The sequence below is a fragment of the Sceloporus occidentalis genome, unplaced genomic scaffold (assembly GCF_023333645.1).
Source record: "Sceloporus occidentalis isolate IW3139 unplaced genomic scaffold, rSceOcc1.0.p SCAF_4, whole genome shotgun sequence".
NCBI classification, from domain to species: Eukaryota; Metazoa; Chordata; class Lepidosauria; order Squamata; family Phrynosomatidae; genus Sceloporus; species Sceloporus occidentalis.
In genome coordinates, this window is record NW_028316984.1 from 95,499,511 (window position 1) to 95,525,494 (window position 25,984).

Sequence of the window (25,984 nt, forward strand, 5' to 3'; positions counted from 1 at the left end):
AGTGATAAAGTACAAAGACTGATTCAATTTACAATCTTCATTTTGAGGCTAAATGAAGACCTCATGGCTGCAACATCTGGCCTTATTTCTGTACTTTTTCTTTCTCCTCCCTAAAATTTAAATACTATCTAGATTGATGAAAGGCTATGGAATGTCCTTAAAGACATGGGATTGCCAATACATTTGATAGTCCTGATGAGGAATCTGTACTCAGGACAAGAGGCTACTGTCAGAACAGAACATGGAGAAACAGAATGATTCCCAATTGGCAAAGGGGTCAGACAAAACTACATATTAGCACCCCACCTGTTCAACCTATATGCAGAACATATTGTAAGAAAAACAGGCTTAGATGCAGAAGACAGAGGAGAGAAAATAGGAGGAAGGAATATCAGCAATCTAAGATATACAGATGACACCACAGTACTAGCAGAAAACTTCATAGATGTGGAACAACTACTAAGGAAGATCAAGGAAGGAAGGGGAAAGGCAGGCTTACTGTTGAACATAAAGAAAACAAAGGTAATGACCACGGAGAATCTAAACAAATTCAACCTAGACAACGAGGAACTAGAAATAGTAAAAGAGGTCTCATACTTTGGATAAAATATTGATAGAAATGGTGACTGCAGCCAGGAAATCAGAGGAAGACTAAGAATGGGTATGGTGGCTATGAAAGAACTAGAAAATATTATAAAATGGAAAGATATACAACCGAGCACAAAAGTTAGAATCATACAAGCCATTGTATTCCCTGTTACCATGTATGGATGCGAGAGCTGTACAGTTAAGAAACAAGATAGGAAGAAAATACATTCAGTCAAGTGCTGGAGAAGAGCACTGAGGATTCCGTGGATAGAAAAGAAGACAAACAAATGGATCCTAGAACAGATCAAGCCAAAAATCTCCATGGAAGTCAAGATGACAAAACTGTACTTTGATCACATCATGAAAAGGCATGACTCACTGAAAAAAAATAATGCTAGGAAAGTTAGTAAAGTAAGTAAAGTTAGTAAAGGAAGTAAAAAGAGAGGAAGGCTGCATGCTAGATGGATAGCATTAAGGAGGTCACAGGTATGGGTTTGCAGGAACTAAGCAGTGCAGTGGAGGGCAAGGAGTCTTGCAGATTCTCATCCACAGGGTCACCATGGGCTGAGATCGACCCAAGGATGGTTAACAACATCAAAATTTGATGAAGATTTCTGAAGAACTCAAACACACATTTTTATACTATTTTGGCGGTCCTAATAAAAATGTTGTCCTGCAAGATTTTCATTTTAGAAAGATTTTCCTCTACTAACAAGGGGCACCATTCTGACAGGCGTACACATACACAGCCCAGACCTCCTGGATCCACTCCTCACATGTTTATGATGCTACTGTTTCTAAGAAAATCCACACACCCCCAGAAAGAAGGGTGAACATGAACTATGATTCTGTAACACATACACACACACACACACACACGTCCCAAAATATATACATTAAGTAAGTTGTGTCAGCTCTCGCAGCACTATCACCTAGTTTGAAATAAACGTGATTAAATCCAGAGATCCTCTAATGTGGTGGTCCTCTCTGAACAAGCTGCCAAGACTTGACACTTCTCATCATCATTATGGGGGAAAGTGGTGGCTCAACGCAGCAGATGCATAATGTTCCCATGTGTAGGAGGATCAATACATGGGGAACATTTCCTTTGGATTACAGACTGTTGCAAAGTGAGTATATACCAAAATTGAAATGTTTTTCACACAAATGTTTAAATTATTAATGCAGAAGGGTATTTATTCTGGAAAAAGTTTTTCTTTTCTTTTTTCTTCTTTCTTTCTCTCTCATTTTCTGTAGACATAGGCTTTTAATTTGACAGTCAAGTTACTTTGTTGATTAAAATATTTGCTGGAGGTAACGTAAAATAATAATAATAATAATAATCAGCACATGTAAAGTATTTACAAATGACCACTGGAATCCTAGATCAGCTACAGTGAAGGAGAAATAACCCAGTGTAACACCACTTTAACTGCCATGGATCAATGCTATTGAATTCTGGGAATTGTAGTTTTGTGAGACATTTAGCTTTCTCTGTCAGAGAGCTTTGGTGCCACAACAAACTACAATTCCCAGAAAGCAATAGCATTGTGTTATAGCAGTTAAGGTGGTGTCTGAGGGGTGGAACAGACTTTGAATGCTGGGTTGGGGCTACAGCAACCACATGCCATGGTCTCAACCTGACTTTTTGCCAGCACAAAAAGAAATGGCAAATTGCTGCTCCTTTTTGAGCCAGCAAAAAGCTGGTTTTGTGATGAGTGCAACAAAGCTGCCTTCCCATGTGGTCAGGTGGGTGGTGTGATGCTGGCTTTGGGGTGGCATCATAGTGTGCAGTGTCTAAACACAGCACTCTGAAGCCACCGTGAAGCTGGTGCAAAGGAGCGGTGTGTTCTGCCCCTTACTGGATTATTTCTGCAATGCAAATACAGCCTAAGTAATGTCTTCTGGCTCAACCCTCACCAGTCCATTCTAAGAGCCAGCTGTCAGGCTGGGTAAAAGAAATCTGTTGAAATAGTGATTGAGGTGCTAGGAGATGTTTCCATCTCCCTCATGCAAAGGATTGAGCCTGCAACAAGAACTTATAAGAGGGATCTTGCTTCTGATTGTTGCAAGCTTGCTCACTGGCATGAGGAGGTGGAAAAAGCCTCCTCCTTGTGCCCTAATCATCAAGTCAATGGACCTCTTTTTCTCAATCCAGTTGGTAGACTGCGGTGGCATTTACATAGTGTTCCAGTAAGACTATGCAGTCTTGCTGAACATAGATCAGTTACAGGTCTGTACTCTAGGTTATGAATTCATAACTGCACTGCTGAATACCAGCCAACATTTATTATCTTTGCCACCAAATTCAGACATACACAAAACATAGACCTCCCTTTAGAATATTTTATTATTTTATTTTGTTTAAGTTTGTTTACTTAAAAACTGATTATTTTTATTAAACTTGAAAAAAAAGTAAAAATTCAGGGATGTTGTAACTGGTGGGTCACTTTCTTTCTTTCTTTCTTTCTTTCTTTCTTTCTTTCTTTCTTTCTGTGTTGAGTCCCTTTCCTCTCTCACAAAATGTGAAGATTGTCATCAGTCCAGGATTCATTTTCTCAGACTTTCTTGGCATGCAGGTTTATTGATCATTTTTCCAAATATTCTTGCCATTCTTAATCAAAGTGCATGGTGGACTCTGTCCAAGGGCTTAAGGAGTGGTAAGAAACACTCCTTCCTGTCTAGCACCTCCTCTACACATTTGCCCTCCATTCTTTGACCTTCTTCTTTATAACCATTCTTGAAAAATATGAATATGTCCTGACTGGATTATGAGATCCTATGGAGAACTTCCGCATTTCTATGTCTCCACACCAATTTTGCATGTAGCTGACACAGACTGTGTAGAATTGGCCGTCCACATTTGCATTTTTTACTTTTGCAGATTTAAATGTCTGTAGATTTGATTAATACATTATCTCTAGGAATCTCTGGGTCCTCCAGTGTGACTCTGTTAGAAGTTGACAATAGAGATATGCTGGAAGACCTAGAGATTCCTAGAGAAAACACTTCTTTAGGCATTTGTAGGTCCTTCAGCACAATTTTATGGTCAACTTCCAGCTGATGTTGACTACAGAGTTGTGTTAGAGGACCTGGAGATTCCTAGAAAAGTATTCTCTCAGGTCAACCCCCTCCCCAAACAAACAAAAACAACCACTTTTTTATTTGTGGTTTTTCCAATTTCATGGGGTACTGTTCTCCTAACCCTAGCAAATGTGAAGGGCCCAATGTACTTTTCTGTACATGAAAGTGCAAAAGGCCCATAAATCATAAGATTTTGAGGGATGCGGGAATGTATTAACTGGTTTTAAAAGGATGAGTTCCTTTGTCACCAACCAATGCCTGAGGCAATCGACAAAACATTAATTCCATAAAATTCTGTGGAACTAAGAATAACATCATTACCTAATACAAAATATAAATACTACTTACAACAACAACAACAACAACAATAATGGGCACAGCCATTCCTGAAATCAATCACTCCAGGAAAAATAAGCATCATCTTGAATGTTGGCCTGGCCCTACCCTTCCTCAGGCAAAGGAATGCTAATGGCTGGAGATTTCTCTGGAATGTTCTGAATTAGTGGAATGGTTAACCCTAAATGTGTAGACTTTCTTTAAAAGCATGAAAGCTGATGTGCAGATATGTTAACAAGACTGACATTTTCTGGATATTGCAATCACTTTTAAAGAGCTAGCTGTGTTTCATCATAAAAATGGCAGGAGAACATTCTTGTGGTACTTTAAAGAATAACTGATTATACAATGATGTTTCATGGTTTACAATCCAAGATTGCAGTCTATGAAAATTCATGCTAAAACAAATCTGTCAATCTTAAAGATCCAACAAGACTCCACTTCCCTCCCCTTTCTTGACATGGATTACAATAAAAGAGTAAAAATGATGTCTAAAATATGTATTCATGAATAAGAAACAGTGATGTATGCCTCAAGCAAAGTTTGCTACACCCCCAAACCATAGATCCAAACCTCCAGGGAAATGTCCTCTATGGATACCACACTATCCAGGGACATAGCCAAGGGGGGGGGGGGTTCTTGGGGTCCGGACCACCCCCTTCCATTAGAAAAATGAATGGTGTGTGCTGCTGCGCCGCCATACCCAAGCCCCATTATAATGGTGGCACTTAGTCTGGACCCCCCCTTCCTAAAATCCTAGCTACGTCCCTGCACTATCACTTCTAGTACAATGCCGACTTGGGGGGGGGGGGGGGAGCAAGACATTTCAAGAATAAACAACAAAAACTCTTCTGGCACCTTCAAGATTAAGCAGTTTTATTTAGCTAAACTTTTGTGGACTTTGGCTAACTTCACCAGGTCCATTGAAAGTAGTATCCTGGAGTCCATTAAAGCGTTTGTCCAATGAAACTTGTTAGCTTTTGAGATGCACATCACAAGGATTTTTTACTGCAACAGAATAATACAGTTACCTCCTCTAGAAACTTTCGAGTGTGGCTTCCCCATCCAAATAGATTATATATATATATATATATATATATGGAGAGGTATGGCAGTGAAGAAAGTTGATATCAACTCATTTGTGATGTGGTGCTGGAGAAGGGTGCTAAGGATATTATGGATGGTCAAAAAAGACAAACAAATGGGTCCTAGAACAGCTCAAGCCTGAGCTTTCCCTGGACGCAAAGATGACTAAATTGGGGCTGTTGTACTTTGACCATATCATGAGAACTGATGACTCACTAGAAAAGACAATAATACTAGGAAAGGTGGAGGGCAGTAGAAAGAGAGGAAGACCACATACTAAATGGATAGATTCAATCAAGGAGATCAGAGCCCTGAGCTTACTTGCTAATTAGCTTACTTGCTGTTCACCGCTATGATCTTTGGAATAGCGGTATATAAATAAAAAAAATTATTAAATTATTATTACAGGATCTGAGCAGAGTGGCTGAGGAGAGGGTATCTTGGAGGTCTCTCATTCATGGAGTTGCCATGAGTTGAGGCCAACTCAAGACAGGTAACAGCAATGACTCTGGAGACCAGATTTTGAATCCCTAGTCAGCCATGGAAACTTACCTGATGACCTTGGGCAAGTCTGTCTCTGTGTATGTCTCTCTGTGTCTCAGAAGAAGGTGAAGGCTGAACTCTCAGAACAAATCTTGTCAAGAAAAACCCTATGATAGGTTTGCTTTAGGGTCACTATAAGTCTGAAGCAACTTGAAGACACACAACAATATCCTCCATGTTAAGTTTGGGACCCAAACACAAACCCAGAAGCCCCAACACATCTCCCTGACTACACCACAGTGCTGTTTGGAAGATTTGTGGCACTTTCTGGTATGACAGAACCAGTAGATTGTACAAAGTCAGTGAAGCAAAGCAACATCTGTTTTCAAGAAGATCTTCATTCCTGGAGTATTTTCTGTCATCAGAGGCAGGTTTCTGACTATATACAGTGACAGAGTTTATAAGAACATATACAAGGAAAAATATTTCAAAGAAATCCATAGTTATTAAGCCCTTCAAAGTAGAAATGAAAGAAGAAACATAGATTTCAGTGACCACCAAAGTGGCTAAATGTTTTCCTTGAAGCAAGTAAATGAGGAATGAACAACCATGTTGAAAACTCTATAGGGATTTTGCTTGGAAGCCCTCTCCAGAACATTCTGTATTTGTGGGTTAGTTTATATTTGTAGTGCCTCCATGGATAAAGACTCACTCCTGACTTTCAAGAAGTGAGTATGTGTACTGAAAACTGCAGGAGATATCTTCAGAGGTAAACCTTCTTGCATCAGAGGAATTGCTTCATGTATGAACAGGGTTCAGAAATATGAGTGGGAGATATTAAGACATAGGAAAAGAGGACACAGGGAGGAAGTGGTGGACTGGTCTGTGTAGTTGCCCCATAACTTTCTCATTTCCTCTTCTGTAGTAGAAACCAGTCTAGGTACCAATCATTGTAACTTATATCCCTACCTTAATTCCACAGTTTTGTATCCTGAGAACTTTGGATGAAAGAAGCCTTGGAACTGCAGATTTTAAAAACTATCAGACTTTTATGGGTTGCCATATCCCATTTCCTCAAATCTGTGTATTGTGGTAATGCAAATTACTCAAATTGCTATTCTAATTATTCAGCACATTCATTGTTGCATTTCTTTTTCTACTGTGTTTCAGCCTTCCTACCATTTCCTGCAGTTACAAATGATTTGAGAGAATCAATCAAAAATAGTTAAAGTGCTGGTCTTTGAACAGAGAGACCCACATTCAAATCTCTGCTTGGTTATGGAATCTCTGCTGGATTATGGAATTTACCATGTGAATTTAACTCTCACCATACCCTGTATTGCTGCTTGCTCTCCCTGATCACACTGTTCACTCTCCCTCCCCTCCTACTCACCTCACCTCACCCCCTTTCAGACTGCCTCGCTTTTGCTTCTTGCACTCTTTCTTTCCTCATGCTTGAAAGGTAGGAGTGGACTTGTTTCTTGTAGAACAATCTCAAGAGTTACCTCTACACTTTGCCCCATGTCTCAGATCCTGCAATGGCTAGAATCTAGGTAAAACCTGGTCAATCTGGGGGTGTGACAACCCTAAGCATAGTTATTTTTTAATTATTTATTTGTTGAATTTATTTATATTGTTGGGGACAATTTGTTTACACTCTGTAAACATCTTAGTACATTGGTAAGTGGTACAGCAATGCTATTGCTTTGGATTTATATTCCTGCCTTTTCCTCAAAATGGAATTATTACAATAATTTTTGAAAGATGCAACTAAAAGATTACTTACAAAAGTTACAAAAATAATTATGTAATACTAGTATTACAACACAACAGTTAAAAACACATTTTTTTAAAAAATGAAGAGTTTAAATTTATTTATTAATTATTCATTTCCAGCTCACTGAGTACTTTATAACTTCTACAAAAGTAAGATGGAACATTGAGGCGTGATTGAGGGAGACAGCTCTCAATGAGCTAAAAAAGGTTGGTAAACATAAAAACAAATGTACATAAAAACAAAAGAGCATCTGAAAGTAAAACACATTTTTAAAATATTAAAATATTTAAAATATTAGAAACAGCACACCTATTATACAAATACACTGCATAAGTAAACTTCACACATCAAAAGCCTGTCTAAATAAGAATGTCTTCAGCTGCTGGTATTCAATAATTCAACAATTTGGTTTGTGTTAGAGCAGATGGATTCTCCAGAGTGGTGGCACAGGCAACTGTCTGTGGCAATCCTACTCATAATGCCTCAACACTTCTGTAGAACCCCACAACAAGGGTGTGGGGTCAATAGAATTGTTAGAGGTGAGTAGAGTTAGACGAAAGTATACTAATGCCCAGAGGACTGTTGTGTCCATTTGTTACCCATGCTGCTCCATATAAATTTTGGTATAAATGATAACCCTTAATGACCCCTAGATGAACTCTAATAGCCTGCCCACCATTGCCAGCAAGGCATGAGGACATGTACATACACCCCTGAGGGGCACCCACATCATCATATCTAGAGAGTCGCATAAGAGGATTATCATATGACCAGGAAGAGCAAATGTTTGCCTTGCCTGAGGCTCTTACCAGGTCTGTTGTCCGAGCAGCTTAAGACCACTAAGACAATCAGACAGGGACATCCAGGTGAAAAGAAAGTAATTAAACACCTTTGTTCTCACCATCAAGCAACTTTGCCAGAAGCAAGATTTTGCCTATAAATACTCCCAGATTTGCTTGTTCACTGGGCCAGTCTGGATTTCAGGGGGAAGCTATGTCCCTTTGAATCCTGATTCCTGGCCAGTCATTCTATGGCTGAGCCTCATGCCATCCTCATCATATTCCATTTGGATTCCTGGAGAGAGTCTACATTCTGGTACGTATCACCCCAGTGATGCCTAAAATCCTATTCCATGCTAACTCCTGCTTTTCCTGAGCCTTGAATGCATTGTGTGTGTATGCGCAGCGAATGTGTTTCCCCTATTTCAATAAATTAGACATCTAGTTATTAAAGTCTGTCTCAGCTCCATTTATTGGGACCCCCTGGTCTACTCCGTATACATATCGGGAGATGATTCTGCAAGGGCCGTCGTAGCAGGCCCTCCTCTTGCAATATTTGAGCTAATAACAATAATAATAAAATTCCCCTAAACGGACCCTTGGCTACACATTAATGCTGGGTGACTGAGATATTTAAATGTTGTGCTGAGATGCTGCCTGGAAAATTGGTGGATGTGCCTTGCTAAAGCCTAGCTGAGTACATTTTTGTTCTGATCCCTACAACTCCATGAGAGGAAGAATCACAGGAGAGTTTTCAGAAATCAAATCTCTACTTTGGAATAGTCAGAGTGACAATTGGCCAGAGGCTGAATGAAAGGGAAACCACTATCTGCATTGATAACTGTAGCTTGGTGTGGGATTTTATTGTGACATATGTCTCTGAGCAAGGATCATTGTTGGGTATTGACTTTCTAGGGATGTACTGCTGAAAGGGCTGTCCCACTCAACACCCTGTTAGTAGTTGTTGAATAGGGAGTGCAGTGCCTGAATTCAATTCCCAAAATGTTTTTCCAGGGAAGGGAGTCTGGGAAGAATGCTAGCCATGTAGTAGAGCTAACTTTCTCATTTTAATCATTTTAAATATGCAAGTGAAAGACAAAAAGCTTTTTGTATAAGGTCAAGCAAGCACAAACACCATACTATAAAAATGTCAAAGTGAGGAATAACATTATCTGCTTAATATAAACACTAAATATGGAACTCTATTAAATTTTAGTATGTCTTATTTTGAGATAGGGGTGCCAGGTGAATTAAGGGAGAAGGCATCTCTCCCTTTAACTGTGATAAAGAAGAAGGAACTTCAGGTTTTGCTCAGCATAAAATAGCTGCTGAAAGTCCTTCTTCTACACAACTATTAAAGGGACAGGAACACCATCCTTTATTTCACATAGCAACTCAATTTTGGAATTACACACTTCCCTCCAGTCTGGAACAATAGACTGGACAGCACCTACAGATATTCCTTAGGTCACTTCAGCCTTGCAAAGTAAGGGCCTTATTCTTCAACAACCCCAGATTGTTTCTGTCCTGATAAATCCCCAGTATCTGTGGCATGGCGAAAAACAAAAATAAACCCAATGTGGAGGAAGATCAGCAGATGAGCATCTGACATCACTAGGTGCTATCTAGGAATGGCTATTTTATAATGCAATATTTTAACCCAGATCAATGGAAAAGGTGTAATTTTGTGGGGGTTTTGCATCTATAGCTCCTCCAGGGAGTAGAGGAGTATGGGGTTACTGTCCTTGACTGGAAGCTTGAAGATCTGAGTGGATGTGTGTATTTTGTAGAAATATTCATACAAACAACTCTGGAGAAGACTTACAGAAAAAGAGACCCTGTATTGCAGTGATGGTCAGATAAAACTTCAGTTATTCTTATGAACTGGAGTGGCTTTGCGATCACTAAGGAACAATCTGGCTGGTTGAGCTACTGGACTAAGCCAAAAAACTACATAGTTTACCAGGGCTGGCTCCAAACGTATTGTGGTGCCTTAGGCAGAATAGCAAATGTATTGCTGCCAAACTGCTGAATATCCAACATTTGCTAAATTAGTTCAATTCCCTAGACAGAAAATCTCAGAACATCTTTCCCTGGGGCCAACCCCCCCCCTCCACTTGATAACAGATTAAATACTTAACCATGTGTTCTCCTTTCATAACACTCAAAATCTGTTCCCTGAGGCAACTGCCTTATCTGGCCTAATGATAGGGTAGGCCCTTTCTACAATATACTAGTGCCATTAGTGTTAATGTAGCTCTCCCTGCTCTATGGCCTATCGTTGGATGTACTTTCAAGGTCCATTTTTGGTGTGTGTACGTGTGTGTGTTTATAAGGCTGTGGACTTTGACCCTCCTTCAATCCTTTAAAATATGCTGCTTGTGAATACTTGCTGAAGTTGTGTTGCAACTGCCCAATCTCCCAGCCCTGTTATTTGCAGTAAGGACCATAACATAGACAAAACATAGATAAGGTTAGAAAAGAGAATGGGAGGAATCCATGCATGTAGCTACAGATGTGCTGATGCAACATTGTGAGATCCAGCTTGACTTAAGGAGAAAGATTCTTCTGTGAGCTGGTATCACTCCTTGTTCCCCTTGTGGCCTGGATTACTACTTGGGGTGGAGGGGAAACTGGTTCTCATCTAAGTTTTCTTTTTCTTTGTGAGTCAAAAAACAAGCTCACACCCAGAGTCCCACATGGTTTCCGGTGCTGCTGGCTTTAGAGTCAATACAGGAAGAGTGGGGAGAAAGCAACTGCACACGCTTGTGTTCTTGCAAAACAGTTTGTAAAGAAAATTGACAGAATCATACTCTCAAAAAGCACAGAATATGGCTGATCCTATGGAGGAATGTGTGAGAGATCTTGAGAATGAGCTTGAGATAGAGGAAGGCATCCAGGATGAGACTGAAAGGTAAGGACCTTTGTGAATTGCTCTGCTTCATTGCTTTGGCTTCTCATTTTTCTAAACTGGCAGCAATAATTGTAAGTGTGATAGTTTAAGGAAAAGGAAGAAAAGGGGAGGTGCTAATCCAGGTAGAGCTCTTTCAGTGGGGGATCTGGAGACCAAATCCTTAGCCCATTTGCCCATGTCTCATTGTTTTTCATCTAGAGTATGTTTTAGTGCATTAATGGCTACAAGTGTCAAATGGAAAACTCATACTTTAAATCTTTTTCCAGCCATGAACATGCAGGAGGGGTCTTTTAGTGGTTCCTTTCCAGATCCTGCCCCTGATCCTCAGTTTGCAATTTATTTAACATGACAATGATCTTCACTTTTCTAAATGTTTTGTGGTGTCTACTGCCTGCAATGGCCATCATGACTACAGAAATTTGACCTTCACAGAAAAATCTTGGCAGTGGCCTTTGTTCAGAAAAAAACAAAGAGAGGTATTTTGAACCATTTATCTCCATGCCATAGTTATCCTAGTGAAAATTCACACCAACCCTCATCTGTAGTTCAGCCTGAAAGAGAAATTGCCATTGGTGCCAATGGCTTTGATGGAGACTGTGGCCGAGATCTATCTGATGCTGGCAAAGGATAAATGTCCACTAACATATTTACACAGGAAGGATAGGAAGAAGAGTGACAGCCGGAAGCCTGTTGATAGTGTGAGAGAGGTCTCCCATTGCACCCCCAAACAATCAATGGCTGTTCTGTTGAGGAGGGGTAGGCACAACTACACCCTGGTGTCCAGCATCCATTACATAGCTGGGGGGGGGGGACTATTGTACCAGATACCACGTTACGCTATGTCTGAAAAAGTACTTACACTGGCACAATACCTATGTACAGTAGCATATTTTACCAGGAGGGTACCAGCTTTTGTTTAGTTCACAAAGAGGAACCATATGTTTAATAAGTTGATTTGGTGGTAATGGTGCATTGCTTATTTCCTCTGATCTTTCTAATGAAGACGTTAGCTAGGAATGGACAAACAAGATGAAGATCACTGTATGCAAATTAACACCTCTTCATGTAATCCTTGGGCATACTGCCAGTTTACACTTTAACCAAGCTGACATTTTCCATCAGCCTTGACTCTGGAGTGCCTTTGACAAATCTATTGTCTGAGCCCTGCAAAAATTCGGCACAAATCCATCAGCTCAACATCACAAACAAATGTGAGGCGACATTTTTGAACAGGCAATTAGCAGTCTATCTCAGCTGTGTGGCCGAACTTGCTTGAAACCCAGTTTGTACTTTGTACAAATGTGGCCTCTCAAAGTGAATGAGAAAGAAGAGGTGGAAATCAACACTAACTGTAAGCCTGCACCTGGAAAATTTGTTAAAAATTGGTAGGAAAAAACTTCTGCTTTTTAAATTAGCATTTTAAACACTGTGATTTTATTTGAACCAATCAATGGTTAAAATACTTCAGGACAAGAGGATCATCAATGGTTCTCAAACATTTTATCCTTGTGACCATCATTACATCTACATGCAGACATTGCACTTTATAATATGTGAATAAAAATAGTTTGTTTGTTTAGTGTGTGTATTTTTCTTTGCACATTCATGTATATTCACAGTTTAACATTTTATAAGAAAATAGCATAATTCAAATCAGAACAGTTTTATTTAAATAAATTCAAGACTTAACACATGTGAATTTTATACATACTGTCTCACACATAGTCACACTTATATACAACAATGCTTACAGATAGGGACAAACTCAGTCCTGCTCTTTCATTTTTTGCTTTCACTCATACACACATTCATTTACTTCACAGTCACACAGAAACATTATTCACTTGTGTATATGAATATGTAAAAAAGAAATGAAGAGTGTGGCTGTGTGTTGTGTGTGAGACAGACAAAATCTGTGAATGAATGAACATATTTGAGGGGGAGAGTCAAAAAGATAATTACTGAGTGTGCATGAGAGAAAATCACTCACACTCCGAGGGAGGCACCAATGGCATATTTCTCTTCTTCTCCGGAACAGAAAAGGTTTGGGAAGTAAAGGTGGAAGGAGGAATCAGGGTGTCCAAGTCTTGTGCCCCCCTCAAGTAACTCTCCCCCCCCCCCACAGGGTCTTATCCCACTGTTTGAGAGCCACTGAGCTATGTAATTTTGAGACTCTCCCCCAAAATGAAGAGTGTCGAGTTTTTTGCAGTTTCAAAGGTTACAAACATAAGTCCATACTCTCCAGCTATCCCAGTTAATTCATCATTGTCCCATCTTTTCAGCCACCTTTAAAATGTCCCATTTTCTCTCCGTCTACCACTTTAGCCCTTCAGCTTACTTCCATTACTTCAAACTGAGTTAAAAATGCAGAAGTGGTTTGCACTCCATTAACTCAGCAGCATGGTAAAGAAAGGGGAAGCTTGCCCTTTTCATTAGACTCAGGTCAAAGCAAACCATTGTAGACTCTCCTAGCTTCTTTGTTCTTACTCATAAATAACTTTTGCCATTTTGACCACTCTCTTGGCCACATGTGTCTTGGTTTTCATCTGAGAAATATTGGTGGGATGTTTAGCAAGGATTGAGCTATTTCTGCTTCTGGTAAGTTTCTTTCTCTCATTCTGTTTTGTAAAAGAGTGTAGAAAATTGTTCAGAGAAACCTAATGGTTTTTGTTTTGCATCCAAATATACTTGGCTGTCCTGGAGAAAGTGTCATGGTCTTTACAGAGTGCTACATTGCACTGAGCTGCTGTCTTGATTATAAAGACTCAGATCTGTATTTCTAGTCACACAGTTCCCTTTTACACATGCTCAAAAATGGTAAGAATAGAACTGTAAAGATGGAAGTGGCTCTCTGTGATAATCCCATGTGTTTCTTGAAACCAAATCTGTGAGCAGCATATTTCCTCTCACGGTAACCACAAGGCTAGTTTAGTATGGTTCCTCTTTCCTTTCGAAATGTTCCTCTTATTTCATAATGTTTTGTTGGTAAAAGTACAGTACTGGTATAGATTTGATCTTGTCCTTTCTTTTGCATGGATTGAAATTGTTTGGTACAATTCACTCAAAAGCTTTACTTGACTATGGTGTTTCTCCCACGGAGATTTTTGGAGCTTTTTGCAGCTCATTTCCGACATGACTGCGGGTCCAACGATGTGAATTCATGTGATAACGTGATGTGTTATCACAAGTGATTCATTTCTATGGGAGCTCCTTCCGTGGCATTCTGCAGTGAATCCAAAGTGACTCCTCATTTTGCTGAATTCAGTAAAAAGTGAAGTCACAGAATTCACATTCAAGCTCACTTTGATTTCATTTTGAATTGGTCTCGTGTGGAAGATCACTCCGATGTTGCCCCCCTTGGCCACCTGTGTCCTGAAGCTTCATCCCCCTCCTCCTCCTTCACCCCATCTCGTCCTCTCTGCCACTCATCCCATCATCCCCTGACTGCTCTTGCATCCCGATCTTGGCTCCAGTGACCCCTTGCGACCTATCCTATCATCCCCTGGCTGCTCCTGCATCCCGATCCTGCCCCCAGTGACCCCCTGAGACCTATCCCATCATCCCCTGACTGCTCCTGCATCCCGATCCTGGCCCCAGTGACCCCCTGCAACCTATCCCATCATCCCCTGCCTGCTCTTTCATCACTATGAAGGATGACAGCTAAGGAGGGGGCAGAGAAGGAGGACAGCATCCAGAGCCCCATTGAGCATGCGCAAGAGTGCCGATTTAAATCTTTGAACCCTCCAGTGTGGTAATATAGTGTGCACTCACTCCCCTTTGCTTGAATCCGCATCACATGACATGTCTGGAATTGAACTGACTCCGCTTTCCCCTCAATTTGGAAGGGCAACGGAAAGGCAACCAGGTGTGGTAAAACATCATGTTTTAACGTGAATTCGCATTGCTAGACAGGAGTGACTCCAGATCTGGTGTGAAAAAACATCACATCTTGCGGTGCTAGAACAGGAGTGACTGCGGATCTGAGCTGCAAACCCCCCATGTGTGATAAGGCCCTGTGACTTCCAGATCTATTGTGGCAAAGTGGCCATTTTAACTGATCTGTACATTTGCATGCTTGGTGGGTACCCAATATTCAGTTTGAAAGCCACAGCCTCAGGATCAGCTGTACAGACCCAATCTATGATGCATCAAATTCCAGAGCATGAAAAAGTTATTTTTGGGAATAAAGTTCACATAATTGCCTAGACAGTGGTCATGGTAGCTGCAGGATTCTGGCAACTGTAGGCTAAAAAGTGACTTTCCTAGCTATGCTATAGAGCCATCTCTCATGCATATAGCCAAGCACAAATGCAATTTCTGTATATAGTTTCATATCACCAAAACACTTTAAAGTCACCCTTTTTTACTGCCCATTATTCTGCTGCTGGGGAACCTGTAGCCCTATTGATATTGAGAAATAATGACTGCCATGATTTTTCACCACTGGCCAGGCTGGTTGAGGCTAATGGGTACTGGAGTCCAACATAATCTAATATGCCACACATTCTCTAGCTTTAAATTAATCACTTCAGTCCCCTGGGATATATAGGTAAAGATATGCTATTATGCTATATAAATATATTTCTTTCAAATTTTAAGAAACTTCCTGGTGACAAATTATTTCAAATGACATTTCAAAATTGTTCAGTTTCTATGAAGCCATTTTATGTTTAACTTAACACCTCCCCCAATACGTGTATTTCCCAAATAAATCGAAATGTAACATGCTTATACAATCAGTAACACTCCTGGATACAGAATACTGTTAACTGCACACTAAATTTCAAACTTGGAAGGGAATAATTTATATAATAAAACTAAATAGTCATATCACTAAAAAGTAGTGAGGTTTACTTCTGAGTAAATATACATAGAATTGCACTGTATGATATTGTTCATAGCTGTGTCTCTGGTGTCCATCTATCCATAAAACAATATTAGTGTCCTTTGGGTTTTTTTTTCTTTGAACCAACTTAATCCACTGCATTTGTTGCAGATAACAAAAGATACAAAACAGGTGCAGTGATGTAAATGCAAGACTATGCAAGCTGCTGAATTACATACCTTCCCCACCAAGCAGGGATATCCCCTCTAACCTACTTGAGCACTGTTGGACATGCTGTAGGAGCAGAAAACACAAACCTGCTGAGATAGAACTAAGATGAGTCAGAAAAATGGAAGTCAGTTGAGCTCCCAAACAAAATGTGCTGTTCCATTTTCTAGCCCACCCACCAGGCCTTCTTCCAGGATATACCATTCCATATGTCCCTCCTATAACAGTTAGGACAATATCACACTATACTGTTATAATTCTATCATTGCACTTTAACTACTGTGGAATTCTGGGATTTGCAGTTTAGGGAGGGGTAATGAGAATCTCAGCCAGAGAGCTCTTGGGTTGCATTGGGTTGGGAAGGCAATGGCAAATGTCCTCTGAACAAAGAAAACCCCATGAACAGTTCACCTTAGGGTCACCATAAGTTGGAAATTACTTGAAGGCACACAACAACAACCTCCAAACAGCTGTGCTTTTTCATAGCTTCACTGGTTTGATGGTAGAAGTGAAGAATGTCTGGATGTTCTAGGACTGCAGTTTTTACAGTTGGTAGGAACTCTGTATATAGAGAGTAAGATGTCCGCCACTTTGTTTGCTCACACAAGGGCAGTCAGTGTGTGTATGTACCCAATAGAAAAGGCATGGGGAATGTGCAGCCTCCCAGATTTTGTTTGGCTGCAGCGCCTAATATCTTTCACCATTGCCTGTCAGATGAGCTGATGAGATTTGCAGTATAAAAAGGATTGTGTCTCTAAGAAGCTGTTTTCCAGTCAAGACTGGAACATCTGTGAGGTCCTTGACTAGAAAATAACTTCTTACAGACACAATCAACTATCTGTGCACAACCTTCAAGGTTGCCTCCTGCCTACGGCGTCTCATTTCCTGCACTCTACTAAATTGTCAGGGTGCCCATGTATGGTCATTGCTTAAGATTGGCTCTGCTGTGCCAGCAGGCCCCATCCTGTCCTTTGCCACGCTCATCCTCAGCTGTCCTAAATTCTCTAGATCCCTTAGAGGAGACTTGGAAAGTCCTAAGTCAGATTACAGCAATTGCTAAGAATATCCAGCACTGGAAGGAGATTGTCTGAGAAAACTGATACTTACCAAAGTATCTCTGGACTCCTTGGAACTGCGTTCCAGAGGACAGGGTACTGGAGTTGTTGCTCTATGTTTAACTCAAGTGTGTATTTTTAAAATGTCACGAAAAGGAACATGTTCTGTTTTAGGGAATAAAAGAAAGAGTTGAACAGGTTTTTGCAAGGAGATGCATTTTATGATGACAGGTTATGAGAAACCTGGTTCCCATTTATCTAATAGGTGAAGTTTCTTGTCCTTTCTTTGCTTCTAAACCCTGAAAGCATTGGGTTTTATTCATAAAAAGTTACTTTGTGCTACTGAAATTCCGGTCATGTCTCAGCTGACAATTAGCATGATAGCAATGTTGTAACTCTGAACAAGGGAAGCTCTCAAGAGCCAGTCTAATATTCCTAGCAAAATTTGCTCGATTACAGTCATGAACATTTGTGATCTCTTTGATAAATATTCAGAAGCTTTCCTCTGAAGCTAAAAAGAAAAGAGCTCACAGTAGCAAACATTTCAGTATATATAAATATATCTGTGATTATGTAGTTCAGGTCCTTTGAAAAACACTCCTAGATAAATTGTGTTTTGCTAAGCTTTATGCATTTTCTGAAGCAGTGAAGAATCACTCAGCTAGACTATTATGGGAGAATAACAACCAATGATAATGTGACTGGCTGCAGTGCTAAACATAGGCTGCAATGCTAAACAAAATCTCTAGGGAGTAAGCACCATTGGACTTAAATCTAAGTTAGCATGCCTATACTTTGTGATGTGCATAATTTTGCATATTCTGCCGAGGTTCATGAGGAGCTGGCTTGTGATGCTCATAATGAAGAAGAGAAACCATAAAGAACTTCTTCAGTATTAAAATTAACCATGTAAACAAGCATTTCTCCAAAAGAAACAGAGTCCAAGAGAAACACATGGGAGATGTGGTGGTAGAAACATGTGTCAATTCTAGAAGGATGACAGACAACAGAATCCTACATAGGCATTTATTCCAAGAGTCTTAGACAATCTAAGTCATATCAGTATTTGTTGTTGTGTCTGTCTGGTTTATGATGACCCCATTTTAGGATTTTCTTGACAATATTTATTCAGCAAGGGTTTGTCATTTCCTTCTTCTGAGGCTGAATAAGTGTGATTTGCCCAATGAGTTTCCATGGTTGAGTGGGGATTTGAACCCTTGTCTCCCAGAATCCTTGTCCAACACTCAGGCCAACATTCAACATTCAAACTAGACTCCTGGTCCAGCACTCAACTCAATACACCATGCTGTTACCACCATATCTCGTATCAGTTATACCAGTATATGTGCATACAAAGGGATAGATACGAATGTGGGAGAAAAAACATTTTAAAAATATGCAAGTGCAAGTGACTAAACTTAGGGTCACCATAAATGGGAAACAACTTGAAGGCACACAACAACAACATAATTCTAGCACAATCTGCAGGATACACAAGAGCATAAGCATGGACAAATATTATTAATAACTACTACAGGCTGCATTTCCCTTGTCCAGAATTCTGAAAATTTAAATATTGCAAAATCCAAAGTCATCCATATGGTTGATTAAGACCTTTGCTTTCTGACAATTCAATGGGCACAAACTTTGTTTCATACACAAAATTATTAAAATATTATGTATAGAAGTACCTTCAGGCTATGTGTATAAGGTCTATATGTACGTGTATAAGGTCTTCCCAGAATAAAATACTCGGCTATGTAGCGACCCCCACATATATCTGATGACGCTATTGTTTTAATTGTTTATGTAATTTTAACCTTAAATTGTTTAATTTGGGGGGGGGGGGATATTTTGTATATATGGTGTGTTCTTTTAATATTGTAAGCCACTTTGATTGTTTTTACAAAAGGTGGGGTAGAAATAAAAGTTTTATTTTATTTTATTATTATTTAAATGAATTTCATGTTTAGACTTGGGTCCCATCTCCAAGATCTTATTCTGTATGTGCAAATATTCCAAAATTAAAAACAACAACTCTGAAACACTTCTTGTCCCAAGCATTTCAGATAAGAGAGACTCAACCTGTACTACCACTGCTCCTGGATTATTTATGTAGCAAAATTTATGTCTGTGGTACACAAAAGTATGCAAAACACTGAGGAACATGCAGTATAAAATTAAGTACAGGAAGAGTAGAAGGGATAAACTGAGAAGGAATAGCAGTTGCCAATTGTCCATGAAGGTTTCAGCATTGTGGTCTCTGGCAGAGCATCTCAGGATCCTGAAGACACACTGGCTCTCTTGTCATTGAGGGTGGAGGGAGAGGTCTGTCCTCCCAGAGTTCTGGTTTCAGCTGTTCCCTCCCCAATCCCTTGGAAACATGAGGAACTTCCATGTCACAGCTCTGATGTCTGCAGAAGGCAAAAAGGAAGCAAAATGAGGACAGTTCCTCCCCAGAAGAATTCTTTCCTCAGTGAAAATTTCCTCCAGTCCCTAAGTTTCTAGCATTGCATTAATTTAAAACTTCAGCAGAGAGTTGAGAAGTATTATTTAAACTTCCAAAGTGACCAATGGATTTAGTTGGGGGGGGGGTGTAGAAAATTAGCAAAGAACACAGTAGTGCAGCTGTTAGGAAAGTCACACTGTCTCAGCTATAAGAAGAGGCAGGAGGCCAATAATTAAAATATGAAAAATAAGCACCTTTCCTTTTTGGCCAAATAATATCAACACATGCCACCAAAGGGCCACCCTTTACCATGGTCTGCCCATGATTGAACATATAGGGTTGTGTATAACTGCAAGGAAAGGGAAAGAAAACAGCAGAGTGAAATGAAAACAATGGGGGGGGGGGCAGTTATCCATGATAGAATATGCAAACGTTTGCATACTCTATCACAAAAAACTGAGCATCTGGCCGTGGAGCCGTCATATAAATAGCAGGAAAACAGCTAAGAGTTTACAGATTCCGGCCATGGAGATTGGAAATCATATGCATTGGGAACAAGCTTTGGGAGGAAAATCACTCTAATCCATGGCAATACAAATATTTGCATATTATATCAGAATTTAAAATAAATAAATAAATACAACCCTCCACCAACTCTGGCAATGTGTGGGATGTAGGAGAAGTGACAGAGGGGTTGCTATGGACCAGCAGCTCCCACTAGTAAAAAAATGGCACTTGCCATGCTCTCTGACCTGCAAGAGGGGACAGGCATGTTCTGCCCATCTACCCACACCCTGCCCATTAATCCCTCCCTAAAAATGACCTGAGTATGACCGGGAACAAATTCACATTCACAGCACTCTTAGAAAACACAGATTTTCCAAAAAGAATCAGCAAAAAGTCCGATGTCGGAAGACCTGAGAAAAAGGGGATTTGACATGGGTCTACTCTGATTTGGTTGTGCAAAAACCAGTGCCAGTGTGAACACTTTTAACCCAGTTTGCAAACAGGTGTATAGCATAGTGTGAATGGCCCCCCTCATTTGGTGAATAAGGTTGCCAGGGTGAAAACTAGAGTTGTCTCTTGGATCTTTAGTGGTTGCATAGAAGAAGGGATTTCAGCAGACGTGGCTTTTCAAGCGACTTGGTAACAGCCACATCTGCTGAAATTCCCTCTTCTATGCACTCATTAAAGGTGCAAGTACCATCTCCACTTTTCACTCTGATATATCCAGTGATGAACTTGAATACATAGACTGGACATTAGGAATGAGTGAATCGATCAGTCTCGTTTTCTCCCACCTTCCAAATGTCCATCTGTGGGTGATTTTCAGTTGTTTCAAAATGCTCAAATTGATTTTATTGTAGGCTGCCTTGAAGGTGGGATATTATTGTTGCTGCTGCTGCTGTTATTGGTTCATACTCTCCTGTCCCTGCATCATTTTGTTATTTTGTTAAAGTCCATTATGAAATACATATGAATTTTATCCATAATACATATTTTTTGCAATCACTTTCCCTTATATAATTCTTTTTTTTTGGGGGGGGGGGGGTATATTTGTTTCACAAAAAACTGTGTTTTTGTGCATACATTCTCTTAATGCACTTTTTTGTATGCAAACTTGGATAGGAAAATCCAGAGAAGTGTGAATAAGGAAGTTTGGCATATTGATTCAGGACATGTTTGCACACTGATTTGGGAAGTGTGAAATTTGGTACATTCATATCAAAATGCAAGCTGAATGAAATGCTCCTCATACCTACAGGAAATAAGCTCATTTGTGCAGACAGGAAATGAGTCCATCTGTGGCTATTGATTATCTCCTCTCCCTGCCAACAGTTTCCCCACCACCATACAGTAGCGCTCTAAGGTGAGGTTGTACATTCATTATGAACATATCACAGAGTTCTGGAACATCAACAGTAGTTCAAGGCTGCACTTTTCTGTGTCAACTAATATTGTCAGCTTAGTAATGGAATATTTGGCTTTTGGATGCGTGATGAACAATTCAAACATGAAATAACAGTTTGTGCTTCCAATTGCAAATAGAAACCCAAATCCAACTGCTAGTCTTAACTCCAGAAAACCCACTGAATCAATTATTGGATGGTAACAAATTTTATTGTGAATCTCATTGGTTCAATAGATTTGAACTAGTGAGGTCTAGGAATTGTATTAAGGCCATTAAGTTACTTGCAACTGGTTCTTTTTTGGAACAATGAAAGCATAAGCAAGCCTCATCACATTTACAACACAATGAAAGATGATTCCACTTCTTCTGTAGCATTACTATAATTATTTTAGTTACTTATTATAAAGTACTCATTTTGGCATCACAATGTTGGTACATTTTATAGTACAGGTAAGTGACTTATAGCATTACAATATTTAATTTTTGGAGGAACTATTTTAGTTTTATTTGAATAATGTGAAAGAAAATAGTTACTTTTTCAACACTGCAACTACAATGGAAACTAACTACTTTTGACACCTTTGAACAGTAACTTTAATGTTTTAAAAATAACATTTAAAGCCTTTGTTTATTGTGAGCAATGTATACCTGTCTACATTAAATAAGCCTGTGCTGAATGTGTCAGGTAACTTTCTGAAATCTTAGCTGCTTGGTATTTCGCCTAGTCAGACTAGAATGAATCTGTTTCATTTTACTGGCAATAACTCTCCAAGGTCTTTGCCTAATTTTTCTTATTAGACTTGCTACTTGTAATAATCCAACAGGAACTGCAAGGAACTGATTCTGAAACTTGATAGTGGTAGTGCATGTGTTGTGTTGGTAAACCATTGCTAAATTAATCAGTGGGTGACAAAGCTGAATTGTAAATGTGGCTGAAATTTGTATCCATAAATAACCAGCTCCCAGTGACATTGGTCTTCAAAAAAGTTATGTAAAAAGTTTTGTCAAGTCTGGAACAAGGAGGTGGGAAAATTGAAAAGAGGTGCATAATAATGACACAGCAGTTTTAGAATAATTTCTCTTTGATGTTAGCTTGCACTCCTGTCAGAAAGTTGATTTTTAGAGGCATCTACAAGAACTCTGAAAATGTGCTTTCTCCTAAGAACGGGTGCAAAGTTACACTTTCAAAATGTGAGAATCCCAATTAAACTACTGTAATGTGCTTTATGTGGGGCTGCCATTGAAAAATCTTCAGAAGCTGCAGTTAGCACAAGTTGAAGCAGCCGGACTGGTGTCAGGTATCCATTTTAGAGACCGTATAACAGTGGTCTTGCAAGGACTGCACTGGCTTTCAATTTGCTTCTGATCTCAATTCAAGGTGCTGGTGTTGATCTACAAAGCCCTAAACAACTTGGGGCCAGGATATCTCCCGTCTCCTCCCACATAAGCCTGCTAGAAATTGGAGATCTTCAGAAGAGGTCATGTTGTATGTCTTCATAAAGTTAGGCTGGTGGGTACACATAACAAGGCTTTCACTGTAGCAACATCTCCATTGTGGAACTGCTGGCCCAAGGAGGTTAGGCTAGCTCAATGTCAGCTTCCAGTGACAGCCAAAACAGTGCTTTTCCAAAGTTTGAAATTGCTGTTTTTACTGTTTCAAAATTGGATTCTAGGAGTATTTTTAGACTGTGTTTTTATATTTGTATTGTTTTAATTTTTATTTTTCAACATCTCAGGAATCCTTGTGGGCTAAGAGGTGATACAGAAATACATTAAATAAAGAAATAAAATAATTGTCTTCATCTGTTTGTCAATACACTGTTTGCAAAAGTAGAAGTTGGGTAGGAGCAAGTGATAGTCACTGGCTATGTGAATCTGCTAGAGCTGCCATATATCATGTGTTGGGAAGGGGGTGGTGGTCATTTTCCAAAATTAAAAGTGATAGGATTTTTTGACCTTTTAAAAAAATAATGATGATGATGACTAATTAAAATCTATCACTGGATCCAATGTTCTTTTATTTTCTTATTGTAATGAATGGATAGAGGATATGAGAATGACTGCATATTTGTTAATGACAATTTCACTGCTCATCTCTTACAATGGGGAGATAGGGGACTACATTCTTCCTTGATTAATGAGAGTTTTAATAGAATGTGACACAAGGGCATTTGGCCTAACAGGATATCAGGAAATCATTAAAGTATCAAATTAAGTAAGAGTAAGAGAAGGGAGGCAGCAGGTTTACGGGGAAATTGAGCTCTTTTGTATCATTTTGGAATAGGAAAATCAAAGCCATTGTAAAACATGATGTGCTATTGGACACACCTCATGCTTATCTATGAACAATTTATATTATCTCACTTTTGAGAATTTTAAATATTGTTGTATAAATTGGGTCTACTCTAGGGTATCTTACTGTTTAAATAAATTGTTACTGATGGGTTTAATATTGAAACATAAATAAAAATAAATCTCCATTTGAAAAAAGGATTTAGCTTGCTGGTGACACAAGAGATGACACTAATATTTGACTATGAGTATGGATAGTGGCATTACATTTAAAACATAGTTCAGTTCAGCATGAGATTGACCTACATTGATGGAACAATTTGAAACTAATTTTTAACATTCCAGTCTCTTGGCAACAGTAAAAATTCACAATGGTTAGAAATACACAGTCGGACTGTGATAACAATCATATAAATGCCTACCTGTGAATAGTTTCCTTGGATATCAGTGGGGCTTCCTTCTGAATGGGTATGCATATGACTATATTGTATTACAGTCTGATCAATTAACAGTACAGTGCTTTATGGCACAGTATTTGGATTTAGAAGAATTTGTGCCACGACCTATAAATCTTTCAACAACAACAACATTTATTATGGCACACAGCCAGCACAATAAATCTTTCAAGCTCTATTTCTGATCTGCACATGGGAAGAAGATTGTGTCTTTGCCTGAGGCACACACATATGCTCTTTTAATTTCAAAGGGGCAGTGGTTGCAGCCAAAACAGCAGTGCGTCTTGTAGTGCCTTATAGAGTAACCAGTTTTATTTGGCATAAGGTTCCATGGACTACAGCTCACTCTGTCTGATGAAGTGGGCTGTATTTCGAAAAAGCTTATGCCTCCAAAACCTTGTTTGTCTAAAAGGTACCATAAAAGGCTGTTTGGTGGATTCTTTTTTTTTTTTTTTTAAGGAATGAGCTATCTGAAGCATTTCCATGTTTCCCCTCAAGGGGGCAGGCTGTACTTTGTCATTTTTCCAAAACCAGCTGGCGAAAAAGAAAAAGAAGCAAAACCAGAGTCTTGTAGCATTTTTAAGACTGCACATTGACTATATACCATGAGCTTATGTGGATTGACGAATAAATAAGGCTGCTAAAACGTTTCTTATTTGCTAGCAGCAACAGGCGTTTAAAGGACACATAGAATCAGAAAGCATTAAATCCCTAGAATATATATGAAGGCCATTTTGTAGAGTCCTTTGCACCCAGGTTGGACCACACTGGTGTTCATACTGTTGGGAAATTTGCAGAACCGTGGAAGGTTGGCTGGCTGTGTTCAGAATGTACTGTATGTGTTGAATATTATCATTCAGATGTCTTTCCTAGACCAATGGCTGCACCTTCCAGCACCACAGGCACAATATTTTTAAGGAATGTTAGGTTCAAAGACAGGTAATCACCTGATAAGCAACTATTTAGACATCTATATATTTTGTTGTTGTGTGTCTTCAAGTTGTTTCCAGTTTAAGGTGAACCTATCATGGGTTTTCTTGGGAAGATCTGTTCAGAGTAGTCTTGCCATTGCTGAGAGCATGTGACTTGCCCAAGGTCACTCAGTGGGCTTCATGGCTGAGCTGGGAATCTAACCCTGGTCTCCAGAGTCCAACACTCAAACCACTATGCCACACCTGACTCCCAACTATATATTCACTTTCCATAAAAAATAAACATTTACTATTGTGAATTCCCAAATATAATAATAATAATAATAATAATAATAATAATAATAATTTATTTCTATCCCGCTTTTCCGCAATGATCAAAGCGGCGTACAGATAAATTTCCAATACAAGATTACAAACATAGCAATAAAACAATTCATATTAAAAGACTATTACACGGCCAGCTGAGGGAAAAGTCCAAAGTATTACAAAAGTCATTACCAGTAGAGGGAAAGGGCATAATATCACATCTCATGGGGGGAAGGCTTGGTGAAAGAAAAAGGTCTTAAGGTTCTATATAGGGCTCTAAAACTAGAAAAAAACTTTAACCTCAATGACCGTAGTATATTGTTAGTATTAGAACAATATAGGTGCTGTATAGACGGGCCCTACGGGGCGCCGTTGTTACGTGCGAGGGGCGGCGCTTCCAGACGCAACTTGCCCCTCGCACGTGACGAGGGCATCAAAATTTTGACGTAAAATTTTTGACATGAAGGACATGTAGCATCCGCA

The 25,984-nt window shown here is 39.4% G+C and overlaps 1 protein-coding gene across 3 annotated transcripts in view; it reads left to right on the forward strand.

Moving 5' to 3' along the window:
- Window positions 1-10,882: 10,882 nt before the first annotated feature.
- LSP1 (lymphocyte specific protein 1) overlaps window positions 10,883-25,984 on the forward strand; it is a 138,621-nt gene continuing 123,519 nt past the window's right edge. For all 3 annotated transcript variants that reach the window (XM_089520974.1, XM_089520975.1, XM_089520977.1), the window contains exon 1: window positions 10,883-11,047. In XM_089520974.1, coding sequence (XP_089377100.1) covers window positions 10,965-11,047 — 83 coding nt within the window. In that variant the 5' untranslated portion in view covers window positions 10,883-10,964. The remainder of the gene's footprint in view (window positions 11,048-25,984) is intronic.